This window comes from Mobula hypostoma, chromosome 9 (assembly GCF_963921235.1).
Source record: "Mobula hypostoma chromosome 9, sMobHyp1.1, whole genome shotgun sequence".
Lineage (NCBI taxonomy): Eukaryota > Metazoa > Chordata > Chondrichthyes > Myliobatiformes > Myliobatidae > Mobula > Mobula hypostoma.
In genome coordinates, this window is record NC_086105.1 from 7,571,429 (window position 1) to 7,588,578 (window position 17,150).

The window sequence follows — 17,150 nt, forward strand, 5'->3', positions numbered from 1 at the left end:
CAGCAAACCTACTCCCCCCACCGCACAAAAAATTGAACGGCAGCACGATCATCAACTCTCCAACCCCCCCTCCCCTGCACGAAACGCAAGAAGAACATCGACCCTCTCTACCCCACCTTCCCCCTGCACAAAATACAATGAGAGAGAAAGAATGACAACCCCAAATATAAAAACAATAAGACTGAAAGTGTCCATTGTCCAAATCCATAAATGCAGAACCTGAGTAGCATCCTCCAGCATCATCAAAAGAGAGAGACAGGGCTCGAGTGCAGAGGCCTTGCCCTTCGCGCACAGCAATCGGCCACACAGGCGGCTCCTCTGGCAGCAGAGGGATCCCATTGGTGATCAAAAGGCAGGTCGTCAGCGCTGAACCCTCACTCGCCTTCTGCGTTCGCCTCAATGTTCCAATCTCCCTTGTTGCTTTAATTGGCGAAATGGAATTGAACATTGGCTCATGCACTGTCTCATAGTTTCTTCGCCTCAAGGCTTGCACTCACTTTCTGGTATCTTCTTGGAGTAAACAAAGCATTGGATCACCCAATCGATCTCCAAGTTCCAAATCCCAGGCTCTAACAGTTCCAGAAACACACGTAAGATGACAAACAGATGTAAAAGAAGTGAAATAAACAGTTTAGTGGTCTATCCAGAAGATGTTGACCAAGGAAGCGTTGTACACAGGTGCCATCGTGACTGGAACAGTGCAGCACAGGAGCTTCAGCTTTCGAAATCTGTGTCAAGCATACGTCTGCCTGTCCAAAAGCCTCCCGAAGCTCACGATCATATTTACACTCAGTGACCACTTTATCAGGTACACCTGTGCACCTGCTCGTTAATGCAAATATCTTACCAACCAATCATATCTTAGCAACACAGTGCACAAAAACATGGAGACGTGGTCAAATGGATCATTTGTTCAGAGCAAACATCAGAATGGGGAAGAAATGTGATCTAAGTGTCCTTGAATATGGAATGATTGTTTGGTGCCAGATGGGGTGGTTTGAGTATCAGATGCTGTTGATCTCCTGCGGTTTTCATGCACAACAGTCTCTATAGCAGGGGTTTCTAACCTGGGGAAAGTGACAGTAACTCAAATAACCACATGTTACTACAGTGGTGTTCAGAAGAGCATCTCTGAATGCACAACACGTTCAATCTTGAAATGGATGGGCTACAAACAGTAGACGACCACGAACATACCCACAGTGCCCACTTTATTAGGTACCTAATAAAGTGACCACTGTGTGTATTTCCACCACTGCTTCTTCCAGCTCAGTTGTGTGACAATAAGAGAGTTCTGTTTTTTTTAAAAAAATAAAGTCATAAATGTGAAAACATAAATGCTTTAGTCTTCCATAGATGCATGTGCCATAACAGAAATAATGTTTACTATTTCTGTGTACGTATTATAATCTCAACTTTTGTTGTGTAAAGTAGCAGAGTTTGATTTTCCCCTCAGGTAAGGATGTCACTGGAGGACTGGAGAATCTTTTTGTTGACACCAGTATGCTGGAAGAATATATTAGCAATGACTTAGAACCAGGACTTGTGTAAGTAACCTTGTGACATGGTTAACTTGTAGGAATAGTTTAAATATATCAATACCTTTCATAAAAAACCAAACTCTAAACTACTTCTGTACACTTATTTCCATGCTGGTGAAGCGACTCACTGACGGACATGATTATGACATGAGCTGTGAATGCATTTTGTCTGTGATAGATGTAACTTCTACATGGGCTCTCCATCAATGAAATTATTCCCAAACATTTTAAGGGTCACTAAGTCTGCTTAGTTCTTGAGGTTTATTAATTTTGAACTTGGATTGCACAGTGTGGCACGTGGCCAAGTGGTTAGGGCGTTGGACTAGCGATCTGAAGGTCGTGGGTTCGAGCCTTGGCCGAGGCAGCGTGTGTGTGTCCTTGAGCAAGGCACTTAACCACACAATGCTCCCATCTACCCAGCTGAGAATGGGTACTGGCAAAAATGCTGGGGGTTAACCTCGTGATAGACTGGCATCCTATCTGGAGGGAGAGTCTTGTACTCTCAGTTGCTTCACACCACGGAAACCGGCATGAGCATCGCCACAAGGTTTGTGCCTTGTTTAAAGACTTCATGGTTTAAAGAATTTTTATTCCTTTCTTGTCCTGAAATGCCAGTGGCATGGGTTCAAAATGATTTTTGTTGCAGTCACTTTTCTCACGTGACCATGGAAGGCTGGCGTTAGGGGGCTTTCTGCTATGAGATACAGGTATGTCGGGCAGTGGAAATTCAACTGCTAATCTCTATAACGTATGATGACCAGTAAAGGAATTTCTGTCCCTGTCATTTGCTGTGACTTTGGTGAAGTTAGGTGTCTGATTGGTGTCCTGTGTTAGTTTCTCACTTGGGGACTGACACGAAGTGTTCATGTTAACTTGTGCCACTTGCTTACTGGATCATGAGTGGGATTTAAGTTTTCCGACTAATGGACCCTCTGATGTGATGTCTTTCTGCTACTACAACAACTTGACTGGTTCTGAGTTCTACTATAAAACTATATTAGTGTAAAGCAAATACTCAAATACATAGAACAGTACAGAACAGAAACAGACCATTTGGCCCATGATAAAAAGCAAATCAAAAACACCCAAACACTAAGCTCTCCTACCTACACCTTGAGCCTACTGCCTCTCATCTTCAATGCATGCCCTCTGGTATTAGACATTTCAATCCTGGGAAACAGATACTCTCTGTCCACTATATCAATGCCTCTCATAATCTTGTAAACCTCTATTAGATCTCTCCTGAGCCTCTGGCGCTTGCAAGTAACAACCCAAGTTTGTCCGACTGCTCGTGATAGCACATGCCCTCTAAACCAGGCAGCATCCTGGTAAACCTCTTCTGTGCCCTCTCCAAAACCTCAATATGCTTCCTCCAGTGGAGCAACCGGACCTGTATGAAATACTCCTGGTGTGGCCTAACCAGAGTTTTGTAAAGTTGTAAAGTTGTAAATGTGGCTATAAAATTCATAACCTCTTGACTTTTGAACTCAGTGCCTCAACTAATAAAAGCAAGTAATGTAGTGTTGTTGTTTGCCATATATTTATTGCAACTGTTAAAAATTTTCTGTGTCAACGCAGCACATTACCAGAGTCACCACCAGATTCTGTTTCTGAACGCTGTTCACCTCCGCAGATGAAAGGTACGTGATGCTTTCATGTACAACATCGATATTGCAAGTAAGGATTGTCAAGCAGAGCTTTTCAGTAGCATGTTAAAAATGCATGTTAAAATATAAATACAAAACCCTTACTACCAGCCGTGTGTCTGTATGTTACTGATGTTCAAATGTTTTCCTAGCAGGCTTCAACGATCACATTATACTCTGCAGAGTGACAGGGTGGAGAAACGTCTCTACCAAAGGAGGCGTAAGGCACTTCGCCCCTCCGCTAGCCTGCAGGTCACTCTTGGACAAGGAGTAATGCCTGCTTAGCTCGTCCTCCCCCCACCCCCCCAGTCAGGGAGCAGGTGGTGGATGGTCGTGTGAGCAGCTGGTACATATCACAAGTCCTGCTTATGCGACCACTGATGCCAGGCAGACAAGCTCTGAAGAATATATAAATTTCCTCCAGGTGATCCGGTTTCCTCCCACTGTCCAAAACATACTGGTAGGTAGGTGAATTGGTCGTTGTAAATTGTCCTATGATGAGGCTCGGTTTGAATCGGGGGATTGTAGGAAAGCAGGGCTTGAAGGGGCAGAAGGGCCTATTCCAAGCTGTATCTCAATAAATAAATAAGGAAATAAATATTAAATCTGGCTCTGATATGATCAAATCTCGATATTTATGGGATTGAACGTAGAGGAATAAAATTGAATAGAAATAAACCGTCCGTTTTTCTAGTTAGCTGTCTGTTACGGTGTGTAGGCAAGGGATCAGAACTGGGTCCTCAGCTGTTAGTAACTTAAGTGAAGAATCAGAGGGCAATGAACCATATTATAGGTCAGCAGGAAAATGAAGAGTATTGAGTTCCATTGGAATGACTTGATCATACTATTTCATGCAAAACAGTTTTTATTTGTATTTATTAATGCTCTATCACTTCTCCCAATTATATTCTTTCTATTTCAACATTAGCTACCTGTCTTATTTTCTGCTCTGATCTCTCTAAAGGAACGTGTTTATTTTCAGAATAACTCTTTATTCCAATAAAAAGACTGGAAAGAAAGAATAACTCTTTATTCATTTCCATAGATGCTGCTTGACCAGCTGAGTTCCTCCACCATTTTTTGTGTGTTTTACTCTGGATGTCCAGCATTTGTAGAATCTCTTATTTTTTTTATCAAAAACTAAATTTCCTTCCTATAAACTCTTTATTTTGCACTATGGGTAACAAGGTCATTTGCGTTACACGATCTCTTAACTCCATGTAGGATTAATTAATAGGAAATTTATGGTTTCATCAAAGAGACTAGGCAAAGAATGTTTTGGAAATAAAACCATCTTTGACAAAGTTCAGAACAGTCTTTTGAAAAGATGGTAGACTTTACAGATAAGTCATTGATAGCATGGATAGAACTGGATGATATCCATAAAAATATACTTGCCAAATGATAAATGCTTATTTGGGAGGAACCTGTAACTTGTTTTTCCACAGAGAGTGCTTTTAATTATCTTTAGAGGGGATCTGCTGTATATTTGAAAGCACAGGTCAAATAGTATCTGTGAAGAGAAAAAGAGTTACCATTTTGTGTGTCACTGTGAACTGAGTGTAGACAGCATAGATACCATGGACGAAATTGTCTCCAATGACATTGTAGATCGATGCGATAAGTTGCAGTTTTGCTTTTTAAAATTCAAAGTAAATTTTATTATCAAAGTACATATACTGTACGTCACCATATGCAAACCTGAGATTAATTTCCTTTGTGGGCAAACTCAGCAAATCTATAGAATAATAACCATAACAGAATCATTAAAAGACCACCTAACTTGGGCGATCAACCAGAGTGCAAAAGAGAACAACCTGTGCAAATACAAAAAGAAGAAATAATAATAATAAATAAACAATAAATATTGAAACGTAAGATGAAAAGTCATTGAAAGTGAAACCATAAGTTGATGGGGCAAGTGAAGTTATCCCTTAGAGCCTGATGGTTGAGGGGTAATAACTGTTCCTGAACCTGGTGGTGTGAGTCCTGAGGCTCTTGTACCTCTCCCTGATGGCAGCAGCGAGAAGAGAGTGTGTCCTGGGCAGTGGGACGTCTCTGCTTTCCCTGTGACAGTGTTTCATCTAAATGTGCTCAATGGCTGGGAGGGTTTTACCCGTAATGGGCTGAGCTGTGTCCACTACTCTTTGTAGGGGCTTTCCATTCAAGAGCATTGCTGTTTTCCTACCAGGCTGTGATGCAGTTATAACATCCAGTTTGAAAGGATGCATGCCTTTTAATAAGAAATACTGGATTAATTTAATATTTTATTTAGATGTACAGTGTGGAGGTACCCAGTCTGCTGAAATCCAGCCCCAAATGAGACAGACCTCTTCGGTGAACCATCGTAAAGCTTCATGCGCACTCAGTGAGTTGGCGGTGTCTACTCATTCTAACTTGCCGCAACAATGCAGATATAATGGACTTCGGGAACATTCTGTGAAATCTCACGTGAATATACCTCCAAGCAACAGCTCAGTACCTCCAAGTTATATGTGTCTACCAACTGTTCCTGTCCAGCAGAATATTAATCACCCCTCCGAGTGAGTCAAACTTATTGAATTACATTTGAATTAATATTTTCGTACTTGCCATATCTAAACCAGGTTAAATCTGAGTCTAATTATTGATGTTCACGTTGCATTTTAGTTAACTGACTTATAATCAAGCAATCAACCTAGTCAAGTTTATTGTCGGTTAACTATATACACGTATATCGCCAAATGAGATGTTTTTCCAGATCAGGGTGTGAAGCACAATGGTACACATAACACACATATAACGCGCAATAACTCAGGAAAGTAAGAATTAAATCTACAAATTAATTACACATAGGTAAACAAAGTAAAGTGCATAAATTAGATACTGTAGGGTACAATACAAATTATCTGGTGACACTTCGAATGCGATGCAGCTGGGAGTTCAGAAGCCTAACGGCCTGAGGGGTGAAGCTGTTTCCCATGTCGACCGTTCCTGTCTTTATGCATTGGAGACTCCTGCCTGATGGTTGAGAGTCAAAAAGGATGCTGGATGGATGGGTGAGTTCCCTAATAACACTAAGGGCCGTGCGGATGGTAGGACGATCCCAATGATCTTCTCTGCCATTCTCAAGGTCCTTTGTAAAGGCATCCAGTTCAATGCTCTGCTGCTTCCATATCAGATGCTCTCAATGGTGTTCCTGTAAAATTCAGTTAAGATGGGAGGTGGGGGTAGGTGGGTGCGGGGGGAGAATCATTTGTCTCAATCTCCTCAGGAAGTGGAGGCACTGCAATGCTGCCTTATTCAGGGAGGTGATATTGAGGGACCAGGTGAGGTCGTCCGTGATGTGAACTCCCGGGAACTTGGTGCACTTAACTCTCTCGGGGGAGGAGCCATGTATGTGTAGAGCAGGTTGGTTGCTCTGCACCTTCCTAAAGTCCACTATTATTTCTCTGGTCTGATTGTGATTACTTGTCCAATCTGGAAAAAGAAAATGATTGCAAAATTGTTTGTATTGAGGGTACAGTCAAACTGTACAAAATATATTCTGCAAATTTCTCACAAAACTTCTTGTGTTCTAGAGTTTTAATTCCGCATTCAAACAAAAGGAAACGTTCTGAGTTTTTTGAGGACGCTGTTGATGACACGTGGAATAATGACGTTCAAGAAGATTGCTGTAGGTTGATGTTGAAATCGTTCTGATTTTTTTCTTTCAATTTGTGTCAACTGGAAAATTGGATAAATTTTGTATTAAAACAAACAACAGGAATTCTGCAGATGCTGGAAATTCAAGCAACATACATCAAAGTTGCTGGTGAACGCAGCAGGCCAAGCAGCATCTATAGGAAGAGGTGCAGTCGATGTTTCAGGCCGAGACCCTTCGTCAGGGTCTCGGCCTGAAACGTCGACTGCACCTCTTCCTATAGATGCTGCTTGGCCTGCTGCGTTCACCAGCAACTTTGATGTATGTTGCTTAAATTTTGTATTACTTGTTTTCAGTTCGTTCTATTTTTAAAGGAGTTAATTTCTCTGTGAAAATAGAATGGGTCACATATGTAATTGAGTAGAATCATTGATGCATTCCATGTGAGACTTGAATGGCCATCTTTATTGGCATTGTTGCACATAGAGAAATTTCAGATGGATGGGGTCAGTGACCTGTGGTGAGGCTGTTCTCCCTTTGTAAAACAAGAGTAGTCTGAGGCTGGGACAGGGACATTATCCCATCAAGTAGAGAAGTTTGATTTGGAAATTATTATTCTCTTGATGTTAACATCTAAGCAGTGCCTTGGAAACTCAAGTTTAGTTTCATGCTGAGCTCCCATTTCATCATGAAGATGTCTGGCAGTTCATCCAAAAGCCTTATCATACAAATTGTTTAAAGGAAGTTTTATTTTCTCATAAAGTTAACTCGATGGCTGCCAGGTGATGAAGGAATTTTCTTATTGAATTCTAGGCTAAGCTAAATATTTTTTTAAAATATCTTAAACGAGGAATAGAAAAGCAAGTTGTAAGGATTTCCACAATTATGTACAAATGAAGGAAGTACTGAAAGTAAAAGTGTGTATTTACTGAGTTAAGAGGCCTGTTGCTAATTGTAGTCCTGTTCTAGGTCTGGCTGAGATCAAATAAGGCAACATACACACACACACACACACACACACACACATATATATACTGGAACGGTGTCCACTTCTTTCTATATATAAAACTATTTTCTTCTTTAAGCAGCTCAGACAATGCCCTCCGGTTTTCTAGTCTCTGTTCAGAATACCTTCCAATCTACTGTGTCAGAATCTTGCATAAAGGTGATACTTGCATTGGGGAGCAGAGATTCACCTATGAGAATTCACAAATAACTACCCAGTAAACTGAGATCCAGAGTAAAATTAATTCCCATGCAGTACATGTGATAAGAGGTAAATGGAGCATTTATTTCCAGCTCATGTTCTCTGATACATGCTCAGATGACCTGGCTTCACTTTATGGAAAGTTGAGATATGGACCCTTCTCCATGCACCCATCAGCATGTATAAAGCACTTCTACTCAGTGTCCCTTCATGTGACAATCCTCTCACCCAAAACATCAATCTAGCGAGTCTTTATTGCATCACTTCCAGGACAACTGTATCCATCATTGACCATGAAATCAAAATTAGATGTTACCATCCCATAGATACTTGAGGTCATAGAAATACAGCGTTCAGCCCATCTAGTCCGTGCTGAACCATTTAAACTGCCTAGACCCAATGACCTGCACCAGGACCATAGCCCTCCATACCCCTACCATCCATGTACCCATCCAAACTTCTCTTAAACATTGAAATTGAGCTCGCATGCGTCACTTACTCTGACAGCTCATTCCACACTCTCAATACATTCTGGGTGAAAATGTTTCCCCTTAAACTTTTAAACCTTTAAACATGTTCTTCTTAAACTTTTCACCTTTCACCCTTAACCCATGACCTCTACATGTTGTCCCACCCATCCTCAGTAGAAAAAGCTGACTTTCATTTACCCTATCTATACTCTTCATTATTCAAATTTCCTGTCAATCTTCTATGTTCAAAAGAATAAGTCCTAACTTACTCAATCTTATTTATTTTCAACCTTATTTATATCTTTCTTGTAGGCAGGTGACCTAAACTGCACACAATACTCCAAATTAGCCCTCACCAATGTGTTATGTAACTTCATCTCCTGTACGTTGATTTGTGGAGACCAATGAACCAAAAGCTTTCCTTACGATCCTATCAACCTGTGACACTACCTTTAATGAATTATGGACTTGTATTCCTAGATCCCTTGTTCTACCACACTTCTCAGTGCTATTGTTCACTGGTCGGTCCTACTGAAGTGCAACATCTTGCACATGTCTGCATTAAATTCCATCTGCCACTTTTCATCTGGTCCAGATCCTGCTACAAGCTCTGACGGTCTTCCTCGCTGTCCATTGTACCCCCAGTCTCGGAGTCATCTGCAAATTTGCTGATCCAGTCAACCCCTTATCATCCAGATTGTGGATATAGATGGCAAACCTCAATGAACCCAGCACTGATTCCTTGGCACTCCACCAGTCACAGGCCTCCAGTCAGAGAGGGAACCATCTACAACCACTCTCTGGCTTCTCCCACAAAGCCAATGTCTAATCCAATGTACTATCTCACCCTGAATGTTGGTGTTGTGTTTACCTTTGTGAAAACCTGCTCAGGCATTGAAATGATGCATGGGACACTCAAACTTGGTCCCAAGACTTACTTCCCTTTTGTAGATGTTTATCAAACACTTCCATTCATGTAGCACGTTATAAATCTGGAATTTCTGTAACAGGGACATCCCAAAGCACTTAATATAATACAGTCAGGTAAAATAGAGAGGGGCAAACAATAAATTCCAGAGATTCTGTAAATGCTGGAAATCTTGAGCAAGACACACAAAATGCTGGAGGAACTCAAAGTCAGGCAGCATCTATAGAGAGGAATAAACAGTCAACGATTTGGGCCAAGGCCCTTTTTCAGCCCTGATGAAGAGTTTTGGCCTGAAACATTGACTGTTTATTTCCCTCTATAGCAGGGGCACCCAACCTTTTTTATGCAGTGGACCCCTACCATTAACCAAGGAGTCCATGTACCCCAGGTTAGGAAACCCTGCTCTATAGATACTGCCTGACTTGCTGAGTTCCTCCAACACTTGGTCTGTGTTGCTCGAAATGGAGAGGGGATTGGCTGGGCCACACAATGACAATGGCTTGTGTGTGAATCGAAATTAGATTTTTAAAAAATCAGCTCACATCAGTTTTGTTTCCGTTTGGCTGTCTACCTGAAAATGGTGCATTTGTGACTTTATGCATACAGTACAACTTTCCTTCAATGATTAGATTTATTATCAAGTAAATGCATGCATTCTGCCTTGTTTGTTTAATCCAGTTTTTATTTCATTGCATTCTGTAATTAACACTTTTGTAATATTAATATTCATTAACTTATCTTTATTTATTGAATTTTGTTGAATAAAACATCTTACAGATTTTCTTTATAGCCAATGTATCCAGTTTAGATTGAGTTCTCTTCTAATTTACTGTCAGACTAGCCTTATCAATATACATACTTGATTTTCTGAAACATAGATTCTAGAGAACACTGTGCAGATAACCACAGTTTCGATACGGATAGGCAAACGGGAGTTTCTATGGACTGGGGCTGTCTACGTTTGAAATGGCAACCTTTCCAACCCAATCAATGGGCGACATTATGTGACAGTAGTTACAATGAATTGTAAGTATTTTTTTAATTTTTAAATTTTAATTTGAAGGTTTGTGGTTATACGACATAAGGGCAGAATGTTAGCGCAGCGCTTTACAATGCCAACAATAAGTTTGGGGTTTGCTTTGTGCTGCTGTGTGTAAAGACTTTGTACATTCTCCCCATGATTACATGGATTTCCTCCCTGTGCTCTGGTTTCTTCCCACATTCCACAGCTGAGGCTTAGTGGGTTGTGGCAGTGATATGTTGGCACTGGAACGGTGGGGGCACTTTATATTTATTTATTGAGATACAGCGCTGAACCGGCCCTTGGAGCCATGCCACCCAGCAATCCTCTGATTAAATCCGAGCTTAATCAGGGGACAATTTACAACTGTCCTTGACGCCAGCTGACATGACTTTGGACTGTGGGAGGAAACCGGAGAAAACGCACGCAGTCATGGGTGAACGTGCAAACAGTGGCTGGAATTGAACCGGGGTCACCAGTGCTGTAAAGCATTGTGCTAACCACTATGCCACCGTTCCTCACCACAGTCGTCACTGATTTGGTTTGATGCAAATGACACATTCCACTGAATGTTTTGATGTACGTGTGACAAATAAAGCTGATCTTTATCCGTATCACGATCTTTAGAAAATATACAGTATCTTAAATACAAAACACCATTTTCCTATTGGCCTACTGTATGGTTACTTTGGTTGTGCCATGGAAGTTTGGTGGTTATTGATAGAAATTTCTTGCACAGATACTAACTACTTCACCTCATGCCCTAAATTTTCCTTGTCTATGGGTAAGATTTACAAACGCTGATTATATTTTTAATAAAATCTGAATTGTACTTAGACAAAAGGGCACGATATTCAGATTTTTTTTCTCTAATATTACGTTGAAAATGCTTCATTGTTAAAAAGGCTGATTCACTCCCTTTTCAAAATGCTTTGAAAAATTGTTTTGTGTTCATTTTCCCTGTTTCAGAAGTAATTTTTGACTACTGCTGTGCACACTGTCTCATTAATCCATATTTCTTGTACCCAGAAGGGTGTATGTAAAATTAATTTTTAACTTACTGTGTTTCTTATTAGATCTGCTCCAGGATATCAAGTAGATGCAGACAAAGGATTTAACTTTTCAACAGTGGATGGCTCATTTGTTTGTCAGAAGAAGAACCACTTCCAGGTCACAGTTCATGTTGGCTTGATTGGAAATCCAAAATATGTCAAAACACCTGTGGGCCTTACACCAATCGAAGCATTCTTCCTGAAGATTTTTGGAGTAAAGGCAAGTTTTAAAATAGATTTGTATCTGAAAAGTTATTTTTAGGGTTTAAATAATCATCTATATACATCCCTAAAATGTATAGTATTGTCTATAGGAAATGTTCACAGTTGGAATGTGTGCATATTAGAGGTTTCAAGAAATTGTATTTCAATTAATTTGAAATCGTTAACTTTGATTTATACAAAACCAACTTTAGTGTTATCTGGAAAACTTAACCATAAACTTGAATTTACCTTAAATTTGTATGGCCATTTTGCCGCCTGCTGTCGGGGACTCGGGAGTCAATCGACTCGGGGACCTTTGAGACTTTTTTTTACCATGCCCATGGTTTGTTCTTCATCAAATTACGGTATTGCTTTGCTGTAACTATATGTTATAATTATGTGGTTCTGTCAGTGTTAGTCTTTGGTTTGTCCCGTTTTCTGTGATATCACTCTGGAGAAACATTGTATCATTTCTTAATGCATGTATGCATTTCTAAATGACAATAAAAGAGGACTGAGTGTTCTCATAATCTAATCTAAAATTATATGAGCTGGTTTGTAAATCTCTGACCATTCATTATCAGAATAATCAGTAAAGCTAATGGTTCAGGATCTGGATCACTGGGCACTGATTCCTAATCTCCCTCTAAAACACACCTGGGCCGTTTCCCATCCTTGCTGGGGTCAATAGACAATAGACAAATAGGTGCAGGAGTAGGCCATTCAGCCCTTCGAGCCAGCACTGCCATTCACTGAGATCATGGTTGATCATCCACAATCAGTACCCCGTTCCTGCCTTCTCCCCATATCCCTTCACTCTGCTATCTTTAAGAGCTCTATCTAACTCTTTTTTGAAAGAATCCAGAGAATTGGCCTCCACTTCCTTCTGAGGCAGAGCATTCTACAGAACCACAACCCTTTTTTTGAAAAAGTTTTTCCTCAACTTTGTTCTAAATTGTCTACCCCTTATTCTTAAACTGTGGCCTTTGGTTCTGGACTCCCCAACATCGGGAACATATTTCCTGCCTCTAGCATGTCCAATCCCTTAATAATCTTATATGTTTCAATCAGATCCCCTTTCATCCTTCTAAATTTCAGTGTATACAAGCCCAGTCGCTCCAATCTTTTTAACCTGCACATCCTGACTCACGGGAGTTCTGTTTTATAATACAGTGTACTACATTAAAAACAAAGTGATGTAAAAATGTGTTGTATTCACTGGAATTAATTGGGCAGCATTGTAGTGTAGTGGTTAGCACAATGTTTTGACCTGAGTTTGATTTCCACTGCTCCCTGTAAGGTGTTCCTACGTTCTTGCGTAGGTTCCCTCTGGGTACATGCTCTGGTTTCCTCCCGCAGTGCAATGGCGTACCGGTTGGAAATTTAATTGCTCATTGTAAATTGTCCCGCGATTAGGCTGGGATTAAATCGGGGGATTGCTGGGTGGCGAAGTTTGAAGGACTGGAGTGGTCCATTCTATGCCGTACTTCAATAAATAGAATGGAATACTGTATAGCAAAATAGCAGCAAATAAACTGGTACCACCAACATCCCAAATTATTGAGTTTTGCTGTATTGGGGTTAAGAGCAGATGGTTAACAACAGCTAATAATTTTCAGACAAACTGAATGGTCAATTTGAAATGAAGGTTTGAAAGGCAGTGAATGCATCAAAGTTACTACACTTCACTTTTCATAGTTAACAGGGCCACTCCACGAGGCATAGCAATCACTTAAATTATCCCAGTACCACTTTAATTATTCTAATTGCTAAATGCAAATTATGACTGACATGTTATCACCTTTAAACTGAACAGAATGCAAACACTTATAACAAGAACCACTCTAAGTGATTGCTTCTGACTAGTGCTTAGATGATTTCTGCAAGAAGTGACTGAGGTTTTGATCATGCTTTCTTCCTGTATTATTAATATGAGTGAATTTCTGCAGCATAGCTAATTAAAGGAAATATTTAATTAGCTGTACTGGCCAGCTCTTACCTCAGAACCCTAGAAATTTTAGCATCAAGTATTTATCTAATTCCTCCTCTAAAAGTGATTTTGATTGAATTCTGCTTCCACCCTCTTCCTCTGACAGAACTCTGTCTGTTTTCTTCATGTGATGCCCAGAAGAGTGTAAAATATTTCAGCTAAATTCTATCTAGTGCTTTGGAATAGCTAAGAATAGCTTGCATAGATCAATTGAAACTGTTGCTAGTTGAAGAAGGCTGTTTCCAAATCTTTCCTGTTACTGCAATTTCAAGCTGGAATTGTTAGAGTTATGAAGTGTGTTGGTAGAACATGTGCTTCAGAAATTCTGGTAGCAAAGAGTTCTTCCCATTTAGTATTGCTGTGTGTGAGATGGAAAATACGGCATTGGTGACTGAGGTCCTGTGAATTCGAGACAATTGCTGGACACAGTGGGGGATCAGGGGCTTAGAGACAGCCAGGAGGATAACAGAACTAGTACTAAAAGTAGGCAACATCATGGGCCTCTATTCACTGGAATTCATAAAAATAAGGGATGATCTAGACCATAAGATCAAAAGATATAGGAGCAGAATCAGGCCATTGGGCCCATCAAGTCTGCTCCGCCATTCCATCATGGGCTGATCTAAGTTTTCCAGTCATCCCCACTCCCCTGCTTTCTCCCCATACCCGTTGATGCCCTGGCTAATCAAGAACCTGTCTATCTCTGCCTTAAATGCACCCAGTGACTTGGACTCCACAGCTGCCCGTGGCAACAAATTCACACAGACCTCATTGAAACCTAGCAAATGGAGTGGATGTGGAGAAGGTGTTTTCTACGGTGAGGGAGAGTAGAGGGTGTCCTTTTAGAATGTAGGTGAGGAGGAGCCTCTTTAGCCAGAGGGTGGTGAATCTGTGGAATGTGTTGCCACAGGCAGCTGTGGAGGCCAAGTCATTGGATGTACTTAAGGCAGATGTTGATTGTTTCTTGATTAGGCATGGCATGAAGGGATATGGGGGTAAGGCAGGTGATTGGGGCTGAGAGGAAAATTGGATCAGCTATGATTGAATGGTGGAGCAGACTCGATGGGCCCAATGGCCTAGTTCTGCTCCTATATCTTATGGTCTTATTTGGCTTCTTTTATACATCTGATAAAGGACTGCAATCATGAAACTGCTATTCTTCCTCACAGGCTGAGGCCACAAATGAGGTGATCACCATTGAGCAATCTCAATCTGACCGCAGCAAGAAACTTTTTAATCCAATCAGGTAAGAATTACAATAAAGTCCATTATAATTATGCAGTTTTAAAAATGAAACCGAGCTAACTTGAAAAGCTCAGCATCACCCACGGACAGAATGTGGGGAAAAATGATGGGAAGGCTCAAATCGAGGCTTAATCTACGACAATTTACCCCAGAGACAATAATGATGACAGCTTTCCCAACATTGTTGGCTGTGCTTTTGCAGGGAAATATGGAAATCAGGAAGTGGCTATCTGAATCAAAATCAGGTTTAATATCACCGGCGTATGCCGTGAAGCTTGTTAATTTTGTGGCAGCAGTACATTGCAATACATAGTAATAAAAACAAAATTACAGTAAGATATATGTATATAAAATAGTTAACTTAAATAAGTAGTGCGGAAAAAGTAATGAGGTGGTGTTCGTGGGTTCAATGTCTATTCAGAACTCTGATGGCAGAGGGGAAGAAGCTGTTCCTGTATCGTTGAGGGATTGGTAGAAGAAGGCTTTGAGTTATTCTTCACTCTGCTGCTACTGCTCTGGCAAACTCAGCTTTGAAATGCATTCAGGTATATCACTGTTGCACATCAAAATCAGCAGGAAGCTGGAACAAATTTTGGACGGGAGATAAGAATATGCAAGCATTCAGGTAGAAATTATTTCATAACAATGATGGGGGATGTCCTCAGCAACAAACACACAAAATGCCAGAGGAACTCAGCAGGTCAAACAGCTTCTAGAGAGAGGAATAAACAGTAGATGTTTTGGGCAAGACCCTATCCTTATCTAAAAAGAAATGGATAATAACACAAGGCTGGAATTATGTTGTACATTTGTAAATAAAAAGTGAAACATTTCAGAATTTTAGGGAGAAGCACTTAACCCAAATTAATTTCAAAATTGTATTTAAAACATTAGAATATATGTCCACATCAGTCTTTTCCCTGTGCCCTTATCTGCATCCATCTTTCAAGGCGGTAGTATCGCTTTCTATACCAAAGCTTTGTAAAGCAGTTTTATACTTGACTTCATTTTCTTTCATATTCTCTTCAAATGTGAGTTCTTCTCACCTCAAAGACTCAAAATACATTTATTATGAAGTACACAACCCAGAGATTCACCTTCCCCATAGACAGCCACGAAACAAAGAAAACCATGGAACCCGTTCAAGAAAAACACCAACCCCTGTTCCCACGTGCACAACAAAACAAATTTCGCAAACAGCAACAAAAATATGTGTGAAAAACACGGAATATAAAACAGAAAATTCAGAGAGTCCAGGCATATTCGGTTCAGCTCGTTATCTGCAGTGTATCCCAATTCAAAATCATCCAAAATAGCAGCAAAAAAAGGAACAACTGGAAACACACCATAACATAACATGAACTACAGAGTCTAATCAACAATTGCAGACCCAGAATTTCAGCATCATCCTCCGACAGCACCGAGGGAAAGACCACTTGAGCGCAGGGACAGTGAGCACGAGGAGAGAGAGACCATTACACGCAAGCACCTTCCTCCAGTAGCAGTGAATGAGAGGCTGGTAGACGCCACTGGACGCATATTGAAATGAGTCTTTGTGTCAGTAGCATTAACACCTTTCTTCTTAAAATGGGTTAAGATTCCCTCTCTCAGATATACATTTAGAATAACTCATGCTGACACAACTGTATTTCTACGTTATATTGACCACCCTGTGGTACAGACTATTTATTATAAATTGCACATTGCACATTTAGACGGAGATGTAGCATAAAGATTTTTACTCCTCATGTACAGTATATTAAGGATGTAAGTAATAAAGTCAATTCAATTCAGAATCAGATTTAATATCACCTGCATGTGTTGTGAAATTTGTTAACTTTGCACAGCAGTACAATGCAATACATGATAAATATAGGAAAAACATGAAGTTCAGTAAGTATATTTGTATATTAAATAGTTAAATTAAATAAGGAATGCAAAAACAGAAATTTAAAAAAGTAGTGAGGTAGTATTCATGGGTTCAATGTCCATTCAGAAATTGGTTAGCAGAGGGGAAGAAGCTGTTCCTGAATCACTGAGTGTGTGCCTTCAGGCTCCTGTACCTCCTTCCTGATGGTAACAATGAGAAGAGGGCATGTCCTGGGTGATGGGGGTCCTTAATAATAGACACTGCCTTTTTTGAGGCACTGCTCCTTGAAGATGTCCTGGATATTAAAGAGGCCAGTACCCATGGAGCTGACTAATTTTACAACTCTCTTCAGCT

At 40.4% G+C, this 17,150-nt stretch overlaps 1 protein-coding gene across 2 annotated transcripts in view; it reads left to right on the top strand.

The window, feature by feature from the left end:
* LOC134351488 (myelin regulatory factor-like protein) overlaps nucleotides 1–17,150 on the top strand; it is an 88,603-nt gene that overhangs the window by 10,529 nt on the left and 60,924 nt on the right. Inside the window, exons 2-8 of one of the 2 annotated variants that reach the window (XM_063057700.1) lie at nucleotides 1,457–1,547; nucleotides 3,120–3,181; nucleotides 5,463–5,730; nucleotides 6,748–6,842; nucleotides 10,293–10,440; nucleotides 11,512–11,707; nucleotides 14,851–14,927. In XM_063057700.1, coding sequence (XP_062913770.1) covers nucleotides 1,457–1,547; nucleotides 3,120–3,181; nucleotides 5,463–5,730; nucleotides 6,748–6,842; nucleotides 10,293–10,440; nucleotides 11,512–11,707; nucleotides 14,851–14,927 — 937 coding nt within the window. The remainder of the gene's footprint in view (nucleotides 1–1,456; nucleotides 1,548–3,119; nucleotides 3,182–5,462; nucleotides 5,731–6,747; nucleotides 6,843–10,292; nucleotides 10,441–11,511; nucleotides 11,708–14,850; nucleotides 14,928–17,150) is intronic. The other variant, XM_063057701.1, reaches the window with a different exon arrangement.